Source organism: Leptosomus discolor, chromosome 3 (genome assembly GCF_034619465.1).
Source record: "Leptosomus discolor isolate bLepDis1 chromosome 3, bLepDis1.hap2, whole genome shotgun sequence".
Classification (NCBI taxonomy): domain Eukaryota; kingdom Metazoa; phylum Chordata; class Aves; order Leptosomiformes; family Leptosomidae; genus Leptosomus; species Leptosomus discolor.
Window position 1 is genome coordinate 25860110 of NC_141393.1, and position 21019 is coordinate 25881128.

At 47.5% G+C, this 21019-nt stretch overlaps 1 protein-coding gene across 2 annotated transcripts; it reads right to left on the reverse strand.

Moving 5' to 3' along the window:
* Positions 1-2267: 2267 nt before the first annotated feature.
* VASH1 (vasohibin 1) lies at positions 2268-17574 on the reverse strand. Of its 2 annotated transcripts, XM_086462067.1 has the most exons (8): positions 17305-17574; positions 13627-13683; positions 12110-12198; positions 10968-11024; positions 9824-9898; positions 8401-8782; positions 7909-8021; positions 2268-7327 (listed from the first exon to the last, which is right to left on the reverse strand). In XM_086462067.1, exons 1-8 carry the CDS (start codon positions 17572-17574, stop codon positions 7255-7257), a joined length of 1116 nt encoding a protein of 371 aa, XP_086318193.1. In that variant the 3' UTR covers positions 2268-7254. The 2 variants fall into 2 exon arrangements, with proteins under 2 accessions (XP_086318193.1, XP_009948370.2); XM_009950068.2 differs by lacking the exon at positions 13627-13683.
* Between the last annotated feature and the right edge of the window lie 3445 nt (positions 17575-21019).

Below are 21019 nucleotides of genomic sequence, written 5' to 3' on the forward strand. Positions count from 1 at the left end.
GTGGGATACCATCTCCTTTCAGTAGGCTTCCTGTTGTGCAAGTTAATTGAGTTGCTGGCTATGACGTGCTCCTTACCAGGCTGTAGCTGCCTGGCCTGTAGTGTTTTCCGTAGTGCCCTCGCACTGGAATGCGCAAGCTGCACAATCACTGCCGCTGAATGTACTGCATCGTGTTTCAAAGTATTATACTGAGTTTCGGTAGAGAACTCGCCTGCTATGATGATAGCCAAGATGTCCGATTTAACAGCTGGCACACCTCAAGCTCCTTCCTTTGTCAGCTGTACGTTTGGCTGCTTCTGTCAAGGCGAGTTATCCTCCAACTTCCACTGAAAACACCATTCTAGTCTTGAAGCTCTTTTTCCTTTTATTTATTTTTAGATCTATTTTATTTCAGATCTAGAAGACACATTCTTGTGCTCTAAGGGAATAGGAATGCTGTATAGTAGAGCTGGAAGATTTTTCCTAACTTTGGTTAGACAAACACAGCAGCTTTCAAGGTGCTGAGGTGGCAAACGGGACAAGGAATAGACTAGATGCTGGCATGTGCTACAACAAAAGATATGTTTGTTCTGTCCCATCTTTCCTTTTATACAACTTTATTTCAAGCCTTAGCAATGTTATTTAGTTTTTCTTTCTGAATGGAAAGCCTTCTACAGCAGTCTTGAGTTTATTCAGTTACTGGCCACTTTTAGGAGCTGCTCCAGAACTGGGGGTAGATGAATGCAGTAGTTATTCTAAAGCTATTCCTCTCCTCCCTTCCTCCCCCAGAGTGAGGTTTGAGATAGCATGGCAGTCAGTCTTTCCCAAAATAAAAATAGAATCCAGGAAAGCCAACTCAGCTGAGCTAACTGAAGTCTGCAATGGCCTGCTGTCTACAGCATGTTATACACCTTTGCCTTCCGTAATCCTGCAGTCTCTGCATGAATGGTGCTCTTAAGGCTCAGTCTCGCTCTGTCATGAATGGATTTCTATATGCTTTTAGGCATGTGAGAGCCTTAGGTTTTGCAGTCTTGGGCTTCTCGGCATAGTAGTTGACTGGGTTTCTTTTGCTTAATTTTTTTAAAAATTACTGCTTTGCTGAGTTGTGTATCCTTTCCACAATAAAGGTTTTTCACTAAGGTCCAAGTAGTGTAATCTCTAACTGACTTAAAAACCTAGAACTGCAGGAACTATCAGTAGTAGGGGGAAAGCCTGATCTAAGAGGGAACAGAATGTCTTATCTTTAATCATCTCAGCTGTGGCAAAGTCACTGTTTTGCCATTCTCACTCCATTGTCTAGCAATCACCCTGACCTATAGGGGGTTCAGGAGTTACCTGATTTTTAGCAAAATCTGTAAGATGTGGGGCAGAGGGTAGTTTCAAGCAAGCATCTGAAGTAGAGGTTTATAAATACACAGCATTTTAGTGGTTTTTTGCTAATATTATTCATCTAAGTATTTAATGGGGGAGCAAGAAGCCTTTGACTGCTGCTGAAGTCTATTGTTAACTCTGGGGCTTGAGCACAGGCCACGCAGGCTTATGAAGCGGCTACATTCTTCTTCTGCATCTTCATACCACCTACTAGGTGCTGTGCAATTACTTCCTCTCAGGGCAGGAGTTGTTCATATAATTAACTTAGCTAAGAGGGACCACTGCATGTGCCATTCTCTTTGGAGTAACAGGTTAGGGGCTGTTTATTCCTTTCCTGGCCCTGGTCCCAGCAATTACTCATTTCCCTAGACAGAAGGGGTATGTTATGCCTGAAAGATGATAGCCTGAATAAAGCTGGATTCCTCTTGCTGGGAAAATGCACTGAATCTTGCAGCTGACTGTCCTTTATTAACCCAGCATTTGTCTTGAGAAGTCCTGGTGAGGTCATTAGTCTGGAAGACCACTAACTACAGACCTTAAGCACAATTGCTTTTCAGGCCAGGAAGGGAGACTGGATCCTATGTTGGAGAGTAGAGCAGTGAAAGCAGAGGCTTGTGTTAACCCTTGCAGTACTGTTTTAAGACTGAAATTCCTGTTGCTATATCCACTGTCATTTTTTTTTTCACCCAGCCTGACTGATGGCAGTTCAAGAGGAAAAGATAAGTTTTAGCCTTTGCTACATAGTCATATACATACTTCTTACTCTCTGGCAGCCGCCTTTGTGTATACTCAGTTGTTCAAGTGATTGAAGGGGCATCTATATGTATCTGTTTAATACCATCACTCAGGGCTGTGCCTTTGACTTCTCAGCTGACAATGGGAAAGTTTAAATTGGAAAGAAAGACAGTACAGACATCTTGTTTTCTCTGCACAAGCTGAGAACAGTACAGAGGGAATTTTATTGTCTAAGTGTCAAAGGAAGCAGAAAGAAGTATCAACATGAGGGCTATGAGAAGTGCAGTAAGAACTAAATCTAAATACAAGTTCTGTGTGGGCTACATAAGAACACAGAACCACACTGATTAATTACAAAAAGACACACATGATACTGTTCTTAAAGAAAGAAACTTTCCATTTCTTAGTTCTGAGCTGTACCGGTGATAAATGGTTTTGGAGCACCTGATCAGTGCTTGGAGTAGAATACTGATGTGCATGGAAGGGGACCACTGGTCCCACTAGCACCATCTCAGCTCTGACCTGGAGGGAAGCTCTGCTCTGCAGAGATTACAGGGGATTCAGTACCCTTCTGGGCCTAAGTTGAGTTGCTCTTGAGCAGACAGGGCCAGAGCACCACTGAAGGAGGGTGGTTGTGATACAAGTAAACACCTGCTCAGAAAACAGATAAAAATATTAAAATCCCTAAGGAGTTTAGCTTGGCTGTAGAGGGACTGTCTCCACTTTGCTCTGGCAGAGCAAACACTGAGCCAGAATAGCACTTGCTTGCTTAGGCTTAGTTACAAATCTGTAACACAGGTCTTAATGTTGACAGGACAACGGTGCAAGACCACTGAAATACGTGCTGTTATTTCAGCCAGACTTGCACACACAGTACGTGTGGGACACAGGGCTCCTCCTGCTTCTATCTACTGCCTGATCATCGGGACCACTTGAAATACTTCACTGAGAAGGAGCAAGTGGCTAAAGCAACCACCAGAAGTGATTAGCCAGAGCCCATCTAATCCAGACTCTTGCCCTTTGGCAACAGGAGCATTCTTCTGTTCATTATGGTTTCTTAAAATTCTACAGTTTTAAGGACAGTCATGTTTCAGTCTATACAACACCACATGTGAGCCTACCTTAAGGGGCAGGCACCTGATTAAGGCTTTCACCTGAAATACTTAAAAAACCCCCAAACATCTTCATGTTAAGCAGATCTGATAACAGCAATACAGCTACTGCATGAACAGAAACTATGCTTCAACCACAGTTCTGGAATAATTTATTCTGGTAGATCGAAACATACTATGCACTGACCCATACAGTGGCACACAGGTAAAATAGTCAACTGAAAAAAAGTACTCCACTCTCAGCTAAAACACTTGCTAACATACCTTAAATTCCTAGAGACTTACTTAGCCTATCATATCAGTTAAAAAAAGGTTAGTGTATCACAGACTGATGGACACCCAACCCTGCTCTTTAGTATGTGATGTTTGTATCAGAGTGATACTGTAGCAGAAATCCATTCATCCATTAAAAAATTGCAGTTGGCCAGGTATCAAGGGACTTGTCTACATAAAAGTATAAAGAGGAACTCTTATTTTAAGGTTTGCATTACATTTAAAATAGTTTTGCTAGTAGTAGGTCAGCATTTGTTCAAGTCTTTCAAAGCTCACCTCGTCTTCACGTACAACATAGGCAGTGTCTATCCATTCCTAGTGTATGAATGCAGTTCCCTTCCACCTACTAAACAGTGAAATTTACACCTCAGAGCTACATGAGCGATCCTATTAATATTTAACATTAAATAATTAATAGGATTCCTCAACATCCATCTTTTTTGTTCTGCAGGCACTAAGGAGTATGAGTTACAGTCTAGTTCCTTATTTTCATTCCTCCTCTGTAGCTGTAAAGACTACAGAAGTGAAGAAGCCTCATCTCCAAACTTTTTTTTCTCCTTATGGTTAAAGGCAGACAGACCAGAAGCCAGAGCAGGTGGATGAGGGAGAAAAGAAGTGGAAGTGCAAACGTTTGTCTTTTGTTGTACCCTCCGGTTTCTTACAGCATAAAACTGGATTGCGCTAACCCTCTCTGTCACAGGGGGATGCTGTTTTGTTTGTTAGCAAGGAAGCTAAGCTTTGTATTGAAGGGGAGAATTGTTTGGTCGTTTTCCAGTTTCTTGCACCATCTGCTAAACTGGAGATACAGAAACAGTAAGGGCAGGAATTCTACCATGTAGAGCAACATAGTAGACAGCTTTAAATAGTAATCCTAGTAGAGGGCTTATGTCTGCTCCTGTGTCTGTCTTGAGAAGTCATCAACATTAGATACATAAGCAGAATTAAATGCCTCCTAACATACATAATTGTGCAACTAAATCTTGAAAGAGCATATTCTTGTCTGGCTACAGCTGAGGATTAAGAGACCTTGAACTCTACCTGTCATTCATTCATTAAACATCGACTTCCTTTGGTTTTCTAAGCTATTGGCCTCAGTTACATCCTGCAGGAAAGCGCTTAATTAACAGGTCAAGCAAAGCGTTTTGTTGTAAGCCATTCTGCCCTGATGATCTAACACTGCTGAGCACCCCTTTTGCCCTGCTCTCAAGAAAGCATCATTAGCTTGCAGCTGACCCCTCACTTGCCCCATCTGTTTTGAAGTCTTCCTCCCCCCAACACACTTACCCTCCTTTCCATCTAAAAAGGCTGAAGTCTGTCCAGCTGTTGAAAGTGCTCTGTATGAAGCTACTAATTATTCTCAAGAGCTTTCCAGTTGCTCTGAATTAACTAACCAACCAGCCAGCTGAAGTCACAGTGAGGGTGCACCCTAGTTTTATCTAAGTGGCTTTTACAAGTTCCTTTTTTCTGGATTTCATCCACTTAATAAAACCTGGCATTCAGTCTCCCTTGCTGGCTGCTGCTTGTATTTCTCATACGATTCACAGTGGCACCTGAACTTTCAGTCCACTCCATAGCAAACGTTATGCAAAGGCAGGTTGTGGCTTCCAAGTGACCCATGTTAATTACAGGTACCTGCGGTACCTCTACAGCTAACATCATCGTGAGCATCCAGACACTACATATCTTAATTTACAGCCACACAAAATTGACAGGACACATTTGAATGGGTGCTTGGCTTGCTACTGCTGTCTAATTTCAAATTGTTGCATGTAGCTGGAGCGCAAGGGAGGGGACAGGTGTGGCACTGCACTGTGAAACTGGCATCCTCTTCTGAATTAACGTTATCTTGGATCAGCAGCAAGTTCTGCCACCTCACTATGGATTGTCCTGGTCATAAGCATAGCAGTAAAGTACAGACTACAAGGAGAGCTTCGGAGGGCAGACTACAGTGGTATGGATATAGCGCCTTGCAAGTTACATCACAGTTAAGATGTACAATTAGGAACCCATAAGGCCTGAGTTAAGTCGCTTGTGGGTGGTGCTTCAGGGATTAACACTGCTTTAACTAGACAGAAGAGCTGATTTGTTTGGGGATAATGCCACCAGAATAGCACTGCTTATGTGAGGGTGTGGCACAGCAGTACTGCAACAAAAATACCTGGTAGAGCTAAGCTCCATCACATTTCTAACAAGTTCACAGGAAAGAACAAGCCCAGCTCTAACAAAATTAAATATGTAGTATTTCAGAAAGTTTAGCTCGTTGTCAGTGCTGTGATAAAAGGAGACTCAGTTTCTCTGAAGGACACTCCCACTCCCAAGCTCAGTTTTTGCATCCCCTAGATTCACACATCCAGATCACTTCAAGGCCATGCTATTCTGACTTCTGGCAACCCCACTGTTTCCAGGCCCTTGGCCTCAAAGAGAGGTCTGACAACACTCCAGAGTTCTGAGAAGCATTACACTGCTTAATCAGTAGTACAACACTCTCTTGGAAAGAAGTGTATGAAGAGTCAAGGCTGTAAGTGGGCAGAAGGGCCCAGCCCAGCCTTTAGGGGAAGGCTAGCGTAAGTGGTGCTGTTAAATACTGCAGCTGTCCAAAGAGGCAGAACACAAGCACCCAGAACACAGCTCTGGGACTGGGGTGGGGAGCTACTTTCAGGAGGCTCCAGGCTGAGCTGTCAGGAAAGCAGCTGCAATCTCCTCAAGCAGGGCTTCCCACCAACAGGTGTGTGTAACTCTAGCACTAATACTACAGTGAGGAAGGAGCAAGACCCTTGTGGAAAGGAGAAATGCTTGTAAAACCTGTTCACGTCATTAAATCCTTCTTGAACTATTTACTCCTAAAACTCGTACCTCAGTGACTGAAGTGCTTTCCACAAGCTTTCACAGTAGCAGTCACTAGAAGTTAACAGAGAGGAAGTTGATGAAGAGATGATTCAAAGTTCAGGCTTCCCACCAGCCCCTGCCTGCCCTTGCCTCCACTGCTGAGATGATTGAGGTCTCTGTGCCTGAATGGTCATATGGCATATCTCATCTGGCAATAGCATAGGCATATCTTGACCCACTCAGCCACAAAAGGACTTACAGCAACAGCTCACCAGCATCACAGTGGGTAGAGAGGATCAACATCCCACTGTCCACTCCCTCAGAGACAATGAAATACTTTGAAATAGGCAGGACTAAACACACAAGATGTGCTTTCTCCAGATGAGAGGCCCTTGTACGATCAGTAAGTCAGGCTGAGCAAATTCAGCCCCGTCTCTCACAAGCAATGCTAAACAAAGTGTTCGTAATGACAAACCCAGGAATTTTTGCACAAGATGTGGGGGCCATCCCATTCCAGCATCACTTCTCCCTCAGCCCTGCAAATCTTGCATGGGTTGAAGACTTCCGTGCAGACAAGGAAGAAGTACTGCTGACAAGATGCTTCATCTACTTGCTGTCAACACAAAAAAAATGATAGCAAGTCTGCTGACCCCACTCACTTCATATTCTTCCTGCAGCAAACTTCCACCAATGTATAGATTTTTTTTTGTTGTTTTTTAAAATACTTGTTTCAGTGAATCAAGATGGACACCTCTCCCAGAAACAGGCAGGTGAATCCTCTGGGACCCATGGGATCCAGCTCTGGGACTGGCCGACTAGTAAGTACCTGGGAAGATCAGTGCTCTGTTCCACTCCCGCTCCCCTGTCCCCTTTGTCAGAATCACTGCAAGTGGATCCAGGTCCCAATTGTGGCCAGCAAGAAGTCTGTGGAGCCAGGCACACAAGGCACAGCTCTCCTTCACACCCGGATCTGGTACCCATTGAGGTCTGGCATGGCTTTGGAATCAGCAGGCTTCTTCTCACCAGATGGCCTGTGAGCAAAGAGGGTAAGAACTATTCAGAAACTGGTTTTTCTCAGTCAGGAGGTGCTGCACGTAGAGGTAGCAGCACAGGAAAAAGTACAGGAAAGCTTCAGACTTATCCTATGCTAGTGAGGGCGGGATTATTCTGCAATCTCCAGTAACTCTCCCAACAACCTGCACAGAAGACGATGCAAGTTAGGAAGAGTAGGAGGTCTACTCTGGTACCCCAGATCAGTTTCAGGAAAATGATCTGACAGCACTGTAATTTTTGGAATCTCTTTGGGCCACAGGTCTGTGAGACACCAGAGCTCAGACTCCTGCATAAGATTAAATACCAGCTACCAAGACAATGTCTTTTCAAGCTGCCTTCCTCCTCCCTGCCAAAACAAAAAAAACACAGCTGTCCCCCACTCCCCAAGCAATGATGAACTCAAAGGCACAGACTAGGGCAGAATGCTACTTCAAGTCAGAGAAGTATCCCCTGTTATAAGAATCCCAGTAAGATATCAGAAGGATCCAAAACCAGGCAGCAAAGTGGAGTCTGTAAGAGATGCTTTTAGATAGGTCTCCTGCCCAGCAGCCCCACTTACCGTCGGTCCCCGCGGCTGTTGCGCCGATGGGGGCTGGCCTGACCCCTTTGTGGGGAGGAGACATCTTTCTTTCTATCCTTGGTGGGAGATGGTGGCCCAGTTCCTTTGCCAATCTGCCAGAAATATTAAAGTAAGAGCAACATGAGCAGAAAAACAGTACGGGTAGTAACCAGAAAACACAAAGTCTAACAACAATTAATTAGATGGGAATAAAAGACAAAAAGGCAAGGCAAGTCCATCACAAATGAAAAAGCCAGAAAAAACAAGCTGCAGCTCCAAGGACTGTATACAGCCAAAACGAATCACAACTGCACAAGTGTCCATTAGAAGACCAGCGTGTATACAAAGGAGAAGACCCCCCCAGCCTCTGATTCTCCCTCCACTCCACCACCACCTGGGAGAGCCTCCTGCAACTTCATTCACCCAGCATGTCATCAGCCAGGCAAGACAACAGATGCAGCAGCGAACTACTTCTCCATCCTTGCTACTTACCTTCAGCCTCATATCACGGGCATGTCTCTCAAGCTCTTTCCGAAAGTCTTCCCGGGTTAGCTTGTCTAGATCCAAGATGGAGTGCTTCCACTCAATCTGCTCCACACTGTGTGGGTCATGGGACACACAGTGGCCCAGCTTCACCTTTTTGAGAGTGTGCCAGCAGCGGCGATATGCCTCCTCAAAGTCAAAGATGAGTTCGCTCAGTGTGCGGAAGACTGGTGCTTTGTACATGAGCTCCTCACGTCGGCTGATGCCCAGTGCCCCATAGCGGCCTCCAAAGTTCACCCCCAGCACAATGTGTCGGAAGTAGTTCCCTGAGAAGTGGGTTTTGAAGCTGATGGGGAAACGGTCCAGCGTGGTCATGTTGTTGGTGAGGTAACTGACAGCAGCCACTATTCAGGAAACAAACAGTGATAGAATTTTCTTGACAAGATACTTCCTTTGTTCTCCAAACCCTCCCAGCCTGCTCAGCAGACTGACCACTGATTCAGGCATCACATAGGCAGGGTTTGTTCTCCAGGTTGAGAGTCCAGCTCATTGCAAACTGCCCTACTTTCATCTGGGCCATGGGGAAACCAGACTTGACCTCTTCAAGAAGACAGGCAACAAAAGTTAATTTTGAGGCAGTTTTGTGACACAGAAGTTGCAATGCTATCACCTCAAGTGTACTGTATTCCATAGCTCCCAAGCTGTTAATGCTGTAGTGTTATTCCTCAGTTTGATTTAATCTGTTTTACTAGCTATAATTTCACACACAAACAGAGGAACCTTCAGGACAAAATGCTCATCAGACTGCCCTTCTGAACTGTTCACTTGCCATCTTTGCCTCTCCACATGGCTTTCCCAAAGTGCATCAAGAATCTATAGCCCAAGTGACATAGACTAAGCCTGGAAGATTGCTAGGGAAGATGTGTACTTAGAGATGACACATGTCTAGAATAAAGGTATAGTCTAAGCTGGCAGGCAGCATTGGACATAATAGTAAAGTGACATACACCATAATTAGAAGCTGGGGAGGATCACTAACTTATTTTAATGTGGAACACATGCAGGCAACATTGCAGTAACAGAACAATGTTATCCACAAAGGTCTTCCTGACCTAACTCTAGCTAATTTTTTTGCCCCTCTTTAGATGTTCCTTAGATCCTGCCTTTATCTTTTACTCCTTTGTAGAGTTGTCCAGGGCAGCACCACCCTTCTTGGGGAAGCAGGAGCAGCTCTGAAGAACTAGTTCTGATATTTCAGAGAATTGCTTGGATTTGGATTTTATTGGTGGTTTTTTTTGGGAGAACTGGAGAGGGAAAACAGATGGATTTAGGGCTTGGTGATGATATTATCAGGAGCCTCAAAGCATCATAAGAGAGCAGAGGAGAAAACACAAGGATGGGCAGACATGCATAATTCAAGACGAAAGGATACATTCCCAGGATCACAGCTTCCAGGCATTTTATTGGCAGGGCCTCTTTGGTCATTTCTTTGGCCAGGTCCATCAGCCTGCAGAGTGGGACAAGGGAAAGACGAGGACGGTTAGAGGGCTTGGGCTCTGCAAGTACGGCCAGTTTAGCCCTTTTGGACTATGTATGTAAGGTAGGTTTCCAGGAGAGAAAGCGGCCGACTGAGGACAAGGAACAGAAGAAAATACCTTCTTTAGGAAGATATTAAATCCAAACCAGGTCCCTATCACATGCTGTTGCTGCTTACAAGGAACTCCCTTTAGTGAGTTACAGCAAAGCTGCCTACTAGGACAGCCTCTTTTCTCAGGGATACCAAAGCACTTGGCTCAGTGAGTTCTGGATGGACACCAGTGTGGCCACAAGCAGAAGCCTCAAAGGACCAAGGGCCAGCAATGTTTGCCTCACAAGGTTCAAGGACAGTGAAGCCCTCTTCTCTGGCATCAAGCCTACTCTCTGTTCAACAATACCGTGGAGGAGACATTGCACTGATTAAAACAAGACATTTGGGGTCACATAAGTCTGTGGCCTAGACTATTAGTAAGCCAGCCTTGGGAGACTCTACACATGCTGGCCAAGAGTCAATGACTATCAGGCGCTTATCTCCAGGAACTTAGGGGGCACAGCTCTTCCCAAATCTGCAGGCAGGAGAACTCCCCTTCTCCTTCAAAGTATGAGATACCAAAAGCTTAGTGAGCCTAGATCCTGCAAAGGCACTCACAGGAGCTATGAAGTCAGACCTGTAAAGATACTTGGCTTTTACAAAGCTTGTTTAGGTGAGGACCTAATTTCAGAATCCATCAGAAGTTCATATAGTTATATTCCAATTAGAAGCAGGCAGAATCTGCACATCTTTGAAATACATTTACATTATTTTACTGGATTTACTGATACATGACTACAAAACCTACTCTTGTCCTTGAGAAAGGCCAGACACAGCTCTGCCCAGCCCCAGGCAACAGATAAAAGTCACCTAAAGGAGGACGGAGCTGCAGTACTGAAAGCCCAAGTACCAGACCTTTGCCAGGGGATAGAAGAAAAAGCAAGTGGATGTAGCAAGGTCCAACATCTTAAAGCAAGGATTAAATGCTGTAGGGGCTGCCAGCACTTACCCAGTCAGAGGTCTGCTCTTCTTAATCTCAAAGAATTGTGTCCCAGTGTGATTGTACCTGGAAGCAAAAAGTTAAGGGCTTGGCAGCTTGGAAAGTAGGGTTTGAAGAAAACCTGTCGGAAGAGCTTTGATGTTACTGTTCTCAGAGCAAAGTCATGATCTCACAAATACAACAGCAATGCAAGAAAGTCCCCACGTCCCGCTCCTGCATTTCTCCCACTTAAGAGTCCCTCCTTACTTCCACTGTATTTCCTTATTGTCAGTTCTTCACTATCTCCTCCCCACACACAGGTTTCCACTCCGTTTCCCAGAGGTCCATGCTGACAGCAATGCTCTCCTCAGCTTTGCAGCTAGCAGGGCAGAACAAAGTTTAATAGATCTCTGCCTGCTCCGGTCTGCATAGAACGCATGGAGCATTGAAACATTCATGGTACCTTATTCCAGGACTGACTGGGACCCAATCCAGAGGACAACCACCTTAGATGGGCGAGTGGTGCCAAAAGGTCTGCCTTCTTACCTTGTTTTAGGGGTGCAGCCAGACCTAGCTCTGTATCTCATCAGTGAGATTAGACTGTGCTTGTATGGCACATACCTGCTGTCTAGAACAACAAGGATGGAGAAATCTCATTCCCAGGAGACAGACACGCAGGCAGCTCTGCCTATAAAGGGCAGGATACCACAGGTGCATAAAAGCAGGGTATCTGCCTGTCCTTTAGCCAGCTACAGAGAAGGGTGTTTGAGTAGGATGAGCAGAGAGGCAGTTTTCTTACCACCACAGCTCACCCATGCCTACTCAGTTTGTAGTCCATCTGAGACCCAGCTGTTAAGGTCTCAAGACACGCGTGCTTTTAATGAAATGGCAATGTAAAGCCAGTGACCTAGAAGGGTGTGTAGTGGGGAAAGCACCTTGACAATATGCCCATTTGTTACATGGAATGAACAGGATCAGAAGGCAACGGGCAGAAAAAGAGCAGCAAAACAAACCATCATCCCAAGTCCAGCTTCCTGTTTTCCAGCAGCAAGTTTCAGTTCCCCTCCAGCTGCAACAGAATGAGCTTTTCTGTTCTTCACAGGGAAAGAAAGTCCCCTTCCTCTCTCTTCCTGAGTTATCACACCAGTGACTAGGGTAACAGTAAAGGATACTGAAGCTCCCTGATGTAGCGCTGTACAGCTTCCAGGCGCTCAGGGATGGGGGTGGATGGCTGGAACGCAGGCACACTTGGTATTGGAATCTGAAATGGGGAGCAGAACGTAAATCACTGCTTCCAAACCTCTCCAGCTTCTTGCTGAACTCAGTGGTGCATACAGGGAGTATGTTCCTCTGAAACCAGCCCGTTTTTGCTGCCCAAAGTGACCACACCAGAAATGTTCCTGTTTCCACACTGATAACTGGGAGGGGATTCAGAATGAAGCACCGCCACAGAGCTGCAAAAGAAACTGTGTGAAAGGGTCCTGCATCTAGGCAACATTACATTGGAAGAATTAGATAAAATTAACAGATGAGGCAAGATGCGAGACAGGGAAGCTGTCACCCGAGGGAGCTTGGCCTCATTTGAGTATGCAAACTGGAAGGCAAAAAATAAAAGCGAGAGAAGGAGAGAGAGGCAAAAATGGAGAATGAGTTTCCCCAAAGCCTGTGGAGCATGGAACAGTTCTGTAAGCAAGGGTGTAAATGTGCCTCACTGCCTCCTGGCATCTCAGGTGAGTTGGCACTGCCCAGGACACAGGCTTGGCAGCTTCATGACTTCCCCCCCGGTTTGAATTACGTGCTGAGAGAATGACTTCTGAAAGTTCACCATTTGGACTGCTGTCCCATTCTCAGGCCTCGGCTTTATGGGTCCACTCAGATTTTCCTCACTTTGCTCCACAGGGGATAACTGCAGCCTTGTCAGCAGCTGAGAAAACATGTCTGAGGAAAGAGAAGGGTCCTGTCCACAGAATAAATGTAGTGGAGAAGACACAAATTTGGTGTGACTGACAGACTTGGAGAAACAGCCCAGCATTTTCGCTCTGAAGGATAGCTCATGCCTTGCAAACACCCCTCTAATACCAGACTGCAGCTTTTCACAGCAACTTGGGTTTTAGCATTTCAGTTCCTCCTCAGACTTCCCCCAGAGCTGGGCTATCCCCAGCTAAGAAAGAGTGAGTCAGAACCAGATCTTCCCCTGGGCTTTCCACTCCGCTGTGCACAACTGCCTCTGCTGGCCACGGTTTTGTAGCCAGCAGCGCTGCTTAGCCACTCATCACCCTCCACATGTATTTCTGTGGCTAACTCATTTCTCTACCTCCTTCTTCTGCCCTGGGTTGGCACAAGTGACTAGTGAACCAGGTCAGGCACGTGAACGAGCTGAAAGGCGAGCCAGCAAGCATGGGTAGTTTTCAGTCAGATCAGTTCCCTGGGCTGGTTTGCCACACGGTCACACCTTGCTTGCGCCTGTGCAGCACAGCGGCCAGAGACTACTTCACCTGGAGAGAGGGTCTGTTGCTGCCTCTGGAAACTGTAGCCTGTAAGTGTTTTTTAGTCTAGCTCTGAACACCATCAGCAAGTAAACACTGAGCTAAACTCAGTCTCTATCCATTTTCTCTGCCATGTTTTGATCTTTTACTTTTTTTTTTTTTTTTGGAAGACTAAGTAGCACCATTTGGCCACTGGTACTCACTTTCCTATCACCTCTTGGAGGTGCCAACTGCCATCTCCAGTGCCTCATTTCCATACCCTGCCTGGAGCAAGCAGAGGCACCGGCTGGCTCACTTACAGGAGACAGCACAGGAACGGCAGGAGCAGATGTGAAACTGGGTTTGTTCAGCCACAGCAGGAGCGGGGAAGGCTCCAGAGAGTGGCACAGGGATGGAGCCGTCTCTGGAACCGCACAAGCTGAGTCAGTTTGGATGCTGTGAGCTGACACACTGACTCATAGAAAATCATTTCCAGGCAGAAACAATGAAAGAGGTAACAACCAGGACAGGCTGACTATTTAACTTTGTTTCATTTCTTCAGCATGGAGACTTTCATTCTTTTTCAGTGGAGACAGATTAAGTGCATGTTGACAGCATAGGCTAACGATTCTGGGTAGTTACTCCTCCCTTTACTAGTACAGAGCCCCAAATACCCTTTTCCTCAAGGGACTGTGCAACACTGAGGCAGCACAATAGCAACCAGTATAGCAGGGGACTAGTTAATGCAGAAGAGCTCCTGCACCTCAAGTAATTAAACTGATGAAAGTACACCATGCTCTCTCTCTCAGATCTGGGCCTGCAGCCCAGACTGGGCTACAGTTCTTTTTCCATCAGGTCTATAGCATTTTAATGGGGCAATAGAAGCAGGAGAGGAATAAGGCGTCCATCCCTCAATCCCACACTGACAGGATGGGAGACCCTAGTGCTTTGTCTTACCTGGCATCATCCACTGCACATCTCAGAAGGGCTATAAATATTAGGCAGTCTTCACAATCTTCCAGAAAGCAGAGAGGAATTTATTTGTAACATAAAAGATAGGAAATCAGATCTATTTTGCTTTCCCTTTAGTTATTCTGAAAGCTGGAGAGAGAGCTAGGAAAAGAGCCCAGATTTCCCAGAGCACATACCTCTCTGCCAGGCTTAGCAGACTGACTGAACATGTCCTTGGTCCCTCATCACTTGTGTGGAGGGGTTGCATCACCCCACTCCTAGATTCATGCACCCCAGCAGGCTGGCTATATGCATGGGATTGGGAACTGCCTTTAGAAAGGGGATCCCAAGAACAACAGTGATTTCCAAGTACGAAGTGGGCCATGCTGTACATGAGACAAGGCAGATGGGAGTGAGGCACAGATAAAGCTCTACCCTTACCCATATCACAGGGGTGCTTTTTTGGCCAGCCTAGCTTAATAACAGTTTTTTATGGTGCTTATATGTATCCAAGCGCCTCCCTAATCTTCCTTTTGCAAGCAAATGGGAGTAATACCAATCCCAGTTGTTAGCCTGACTAAAGAAACTCGATCCCCCCCCCCCCCATAAACCCATTAGCTGCAACTATCTCTTCCTGTATTTGCCCTCATAACCACCTCATTTCAAAGCCATCATTTCTTAATGAGGCAAGGACACATCACTTTGTGTATTTCCAGTGTGGACCCATTTGATGGTCCCAGCAGCTCCAAGCAAAGCAACACCCCACCCTGTTGCTAGAAAGGAAACAACCTACAGGAGGGTGGCATGCTGAAGCCACGCATGCATGGCCAAGCAACTATGTCCTGCCACTGTCATGGCTCGCTTGATGACCACTCATCCCAAATCTACTGGAAGGAAACAGAGACCAGAGGAGACCTCTGAGCTTTCACATCCCAGTGAAAGACACAGCCCTGCAGCTGATCTGTGAACTTACTTATAAAGTCTGATCACAGCCTCCTGCAGTCATCATTTTGCGGTATTAAGTTTAGTTTATGGACAACTCTTTTGAAAGTTATTTCCCCCAACACCAGCTACCGTTGAAGGCCAAGAATTTCGGAGTAGGCAAACCACTGTCCAATTCCCAGTGCCTGAAAAGGCCTGTTCACCCTCGAGCACATGGACAGTACCTGGCTTTTCAAAGGAGCTAGCCCTGCAGAGTACACTCATCACTCTAATTCTCATCTGTTGGATCAGCCATTCAAAGAAACTTGATAGCACAGATACGGGTGGTGATGTAAGCAGCCCTCAAAGATAAAAACACATCCCTAAAGGGGAAAAGGAGCTAGGGAAACAGAGCCCATCCATCCTTACTGCTTCCTGCATCCCAGCATCCTCTCAGCTGTATGCCTGGTGAGCTTGGGAATGGGATCTCAGATTGCAGAGCGCTGACTAGAGTTTATAGATCTGGTTTTCAGTGGTGCTGGCAGATGCCAAAAAAAATGGACAGCCCAATTTCACCTGTTATTGCAAGAGCTCATATGACTTGGGGCCCCTAACTGTAACCCTTTGGCACCAAGACTATAAAGTGAGAACGGTGGAAGTACTTCATGTTAAGACCAAACCCAGAGACTGAACACTGTATTTCTCTCCCCTCATGCACTGAACTCTTGTTTGTGAACTTCTTTCTTCCATTTCCCTCACCTCTCCTGGCCAAATCAGCCCTTTTGGTCAGGAAATTAAGTAGTGTGTGCTCAGATTGACTTGAAACATATTTTCAGCCTTCACCCAGGCTCAGGACAAAGTCAGAGCAGAGGAAGGAAATCTGAAAAGGAAGGAAAAGTCTAGTGGGGTTAAAATAGGGTCTGTAATCAGGATTCAAGATTTGTTCTGGTTGCTGACACAGATGCCTATAACTCTTCACTGCACAAAGGATGTTACATCACATGCTTCTCCAGACTTCCTTGTGGAAAGCAGTACGGATTGCCTTTGCACTATAAAATAGCATGTTCTTGCATAGTTCAAATTACCTTCCTAAGGAGGCAAGTCATTGCTAAAAAAGCCTGAGAAGAAAAAATTTCATCTTTTTGTATTGGAATTTCCTCTGTTAGCATGATGGGACTACTCTCATAACCCACCCATGGAATGACACACCAAATGTTTTCAGTGTCTTTTGTTTACAGGATGCCAATGAAAGGGGGAGATTTTTCTCCAGCTGAGGTGCAACACAGATAGCAACAATCACAAGAATTCACATGCAAATGTTTCAGTATGGCACAAGGTTAAGTGAAAGATCACTGGTTCCTCTTTTCGTAGAGTTCTCTGCAGCAAGGCCAGAGCTTGGAAATCGCAACATCTGACCCTACACCAGCAACAAGCTCTGCAACTCCTCTTAGAACTCTTTGGCATCAAGAGTCTCTTTTCTGGCAAACACAGTTCTGGGCAAGAATGCGCTCTGGTGTGGGAGACTGTACCCAAATCTAATTTCTTCTGGTTCACAGAGTCAACTCTGCCCGTCTCGCTTACCCTCCCACCTCAAGTATTCGGAGTCCTCTAAATCTAACGCTCCTCATCTTTTCATCATTTATCCAGCCTTCCTCTTTAGGGCAATCCATTGGCCTCCCAGGGGGCTTGCACATTAGCCATCCGAAGCTTGTTTTCCAGCAAGGCCTCAGAAGAAGGGGATGCTGCTGGCGCGCCAGGGTAGGGCAGAGCAGAGCCCCCGCAGACACCCTCCCGCACTCCGGTTTGGAGCCTGGCTTTGCTTCCTGCAAGAGCACCCTCGGGGGCCCTTTTCCCGCGGGATCGCTCCCGACCCGGGGAGCCCAGCCTCCGAGGGGGGCAGGCGAGCGACCCCTCCCAGTGGCATGCCACCCTTTCCCTTCTTCCCTCCGCCCACCCCGCCGGGGACGGCCCGGCCCGGGCGCTCTCCGCCGGGACCCCACGCCGCACCAGCCCCGGGACGGGGGTCTCACCTTGGGCAGGTCGGCGGCGCCCCGGATCCTCTGCGCCACCCGCTCCCCCTCGGGGTGGATCCTGCCCACATGCCGCCACATCCGCTCCCAGGTGGGCTCGTCCACGGGCAGCCCGCCGCGGTTGACGAAGAAGGGGACGCCGCCGTCGCGGAGATCCTCCTCGCCCTCCTCCTCCTGCTGCTCCTCGTCCCGCGGCGCCGCCGCCGCCGCCTCGCCGGACGGGGGGTGCCTGGCGGCGGCCGTGGCCCCGCCGCCCCCCGGCATCGGCATCGCCGCCGCCCGCGCTCAGCGCCCGCCGCCCGCCGCCGGGCCGCCGGGGGCCGCGCCCCGCATGGCCGGCGCACCGGGCACGGGGCGTCACCGCCCCCGCCTCGCCCCCGGAGATATCAAGGCGGAGGGTTTTCGGGGAAAAGAGGAGAAAAAGCCAGGCGGGGCGGCGCCGGGTACCGCATCAGGCCGCCGCGGCGGGGGAGGCGCCGGCGGCCCAACCGCCCGCGGCAGTGACGGCGGGCACCGCGCGGGGCGGGCCTGCCGCCGGGGCGCCCCCGCCGCGCCGCCTCCCGAGCGCTCCGCGGGGCGGGGGGGCGGGCGGGGACAGCCGCCTCCCCGGCGGATGCTGCATGCGGGTAACAAAGCCCCCGCGCGGGGCGGCGCCGCGCCGCTCCCCTCCTCTCTGCTCCTCTCCGCCCTGGGGTCTCGCAGGCCCCGGGTGGCGGCCGGCGCCCACCGCCGTGCCCGGAGCCGGCCTGCCGCTAGCAGGCGGGTGGAGGCGCCGCCGCCCCTGCCCGCGGGCGATAAGGCCGTGAGGCGGCTGCGGCCGGGCGATAAGGAGGGCGGGCGGAAGGGCGGGAGCGAGTCGCTGGGGGGGGGGGTGGGGGGGTGGGGGGTGGGGCGGGGGGGGGGGGCTGGGGGCGGGGCCACGAAGCGGCCGTTTAACGGTCGTCGCGAGGGGCAGGTGGTGGCTGTGCGCGGTGTCTGGCGGGCCGCGGTCTCCGCTGGGGAGTCAGGCGGGAGAGGTGTGAGGGGCAGCGGGCCAGGGCGAGGCGGCTGGAGGGATCCGCTGGAAGCGGGGGCAAGTTTCCGCGTGGAGGTAGCTTTGAGGAACAGAAGAGCTGGGTAGAAGGCAGTGAGCGGCAGAGACGGTAACTGGGATGCTGCTGCTTTGACTTACCAAGTGGCACGAAGTGATCATGAAGGACAGACTTCCCCTAGGTGGGAACCACAATGCTGATCTTGAAGTGTGCCTCATGTAGTGTGTCCCTCATGGGAGGGGCCCAGCAGGGCTTTTCTGCCTGGAAAGCAGCAAAATGCACCCTTGTATAAGGTGTGGAGATGCACCACAAGGGAAAGACCAAGTGCTTTCCCCTGGCTTCGCGGTCTGGTTCTCTGTTTCAGCCCTCCTGTGGTACTGTGAAGTGTGGAGCCGTGATGGGAGGTTCTCCACATAGCGCGGGAGATGTGGAACCTCTGCTGTGTTCCTGCACAACGGTTGTGTCCTCATCCATACGTACCAGGCTATGTCTTGCTGTGGACAGGACTGCTGACTGTGTTTTCTCACCACCCTGTAATATTAATCCATTTTGAAAGCTCTACTATTAGAGAAAAGTGTACTGTAACTTAAGCTCCAAGAAATGCATACAAAGTAACAGGTCAGCTGTTGAAGAACCTTCTGAAGGGCATCTCGAAATATTTGCATTTAGCACTCGAAACAAAGGACTGTTCAGCATCGGTGGGGAATGAGCGAAGTGCATCCTGGGTCTGGTTGCCATGGGATTTGATGCATCCTGAGAACCGGGTATAACCTTTATGGAGTCTGGCAGGGGATTTCAGAGAGAAATGCTGCTTGTCCTGTGATGCTGTGGGCAGGTGTTCAAGTGAGAACATTTCTGAGGGCAAAATATTTGAACACAGCATCTCTGTTGAGCTCAACATGTCCCAAATTGCTGAAAGGTTAATTAGCTTTCAGGAAAATTGAGCTAAATGCATGTCCCTAATTCTTCCTTCTGCCTTCCAAACAAATCAGTGGTGTTGCTTCATGCAACCTACGTTGACTTCTGTAATACTTAAACATATGCTTCTTCACTGACTAAGGATTTTCTCTTGAATGGGGAGCAGTGCTGGTTTATCACTTCAGTAATGTCATTAGCATTTTTTTGCTTGTCTTTTTCTTTTACCTGTGATCAAGTGGAGACTGGTAGAAGTTGACTCCTTATATCTAAAGAGGCAGCAAAGCCTGTGGCAGGAATCGCTCTGCAACACCTCAGCAGACACATTTTGTAAGAATAGTTCATGCCCTCCTGTGTCCTCAGGCGCTTCTTCCTCAGTGGTCCCCAGTTCCTCTACAGAACATGGGACTGGAAATGTGCCAGTCATGCGATGGTGGTGCACAGTCATATTGGGGGACATCATCTGCATTTTGTCTGAGTGGCAGGTGTATTTCCAGTAACAGCACTGGGGAAAGGACAGGGTGCAAAGGGTTTAAATGCTTCTTTTAGAGCTGTATTTCTTCCCTTGCTGAAACTAAGTGCAGCTGTCCATAGAAGCAAGGATCCTGGTTTCAGTTTTGAGCTCCAGCACTAATTCACGGCTGGTAGTTCCCATTGCCTTCTGTACCTCAGCTTTGCTATCTGTAAGGGGGAAATGCTAATAACCCTGACTTGCAGCCAGAGCTTTTGTAAAGATGGCATTTTTGGCATGTTAAGAATTATTCTTTCCTAAAAATTAAAATGAGGTGTTATAGTAGAAGTGAAATACAATCCTTGTACCTTTAATGCCTTAAAATACATTCTCAAATCTTGGTTGGAGGAAATGTAGCTGATACTCATCAGCAGGCCTCAAAATAAGGATTGTCAGGGGATTTTTGCTTCTGTTTGTATTAGTTAATTATTAGGCAATGTCCCTCTGTTCTGGCCATCCCTTCAAATAATTTGGCAGCGATAGGGGATCAGTATTTTAAGGTTATAACATGGCACTACGCTTTGTTTAGCTGGGAAAGAATAGAGCACAGCCATACTGAGTGAGCCAGTCCCTGCAGGGGGACTGAACATAACTGAGGTGACAGCAGAGGACAGAGGCTTCACTGCTGCTTCGGCACAGCTCGTGTTTCCTTGTCTGTGAATGTTGTTACCTGTGGCGCAGGCTGTGTAATGGGCATTAAACACTGCCTCTAATTTCTAGCAGCAAATTACTGTGGCTAGGATGAAGGACCGGAAGACCATTCAATTTTTGTTTAATAACAATTTAAATCTTTCAGTTACCTGTGCTCTACAGAGAAGGGCTGTGCAGACAGTCTGTGTGAATCACACCTGAGAACGGTTTAAATGGGTGAAGCTTTGTTAAGACAGAGTTAAGATTTGCTGTTAGTGAAAGAATAAATAACATTGATAAAGGATTGAAATCAAGTCAGGACTTCTTTATTTAAAGAAGCTATTTCATAAGATACAAAATATTTGATAGAAGTATTCAAGTGGTGTGCAGAGACTGCTTGAAAAATACTGTCCTCTGCTCTTCTGGGTGAATTAGGAGTTTTGTCTCTGTTGGAGGGGATCCAAAATTTGTTTCTGTAAACATGGATACTGAGTGATAGGGTTGACTTTCTGTTTTGTAATGTCTTTTACATTTTGATTAATATTTTATTTTTTATTTTTTGCCAATAATTTATTATTATGCTGTCATTTTGTTTTTTTTTAAAAAAAATCTTCAAAAGCACCAGGCT

What these genes read in the sequence shown, in the direction of transcription:
- VASH1 (XM_086462067.1), bottom strand. Translation starts at nt 17,574, where the DNA reads ATGCCGATGCCGGGGGGCGGCGGGGCCACGGCCGCCGCCAGGCACCCC. An exon ending in CTCCAAGAGGTGATAGGAAA is followed by an intron (nt 12,199 to 13,626) that starts GTGAGTACCAGT and finishes TCCCCATTTCAG; the next exon opens with ATTCCAATACCAAGTGTGCC. An exon ending in AAGAGCAGACCTCTGACTGG is followed by an intron (nt 9,899 to 10,967) that starts GTAAGTGCTGGC and finishes CCCACTCTGCAG; the next exon opens with GCTGATGGACCTGGCCAAAG.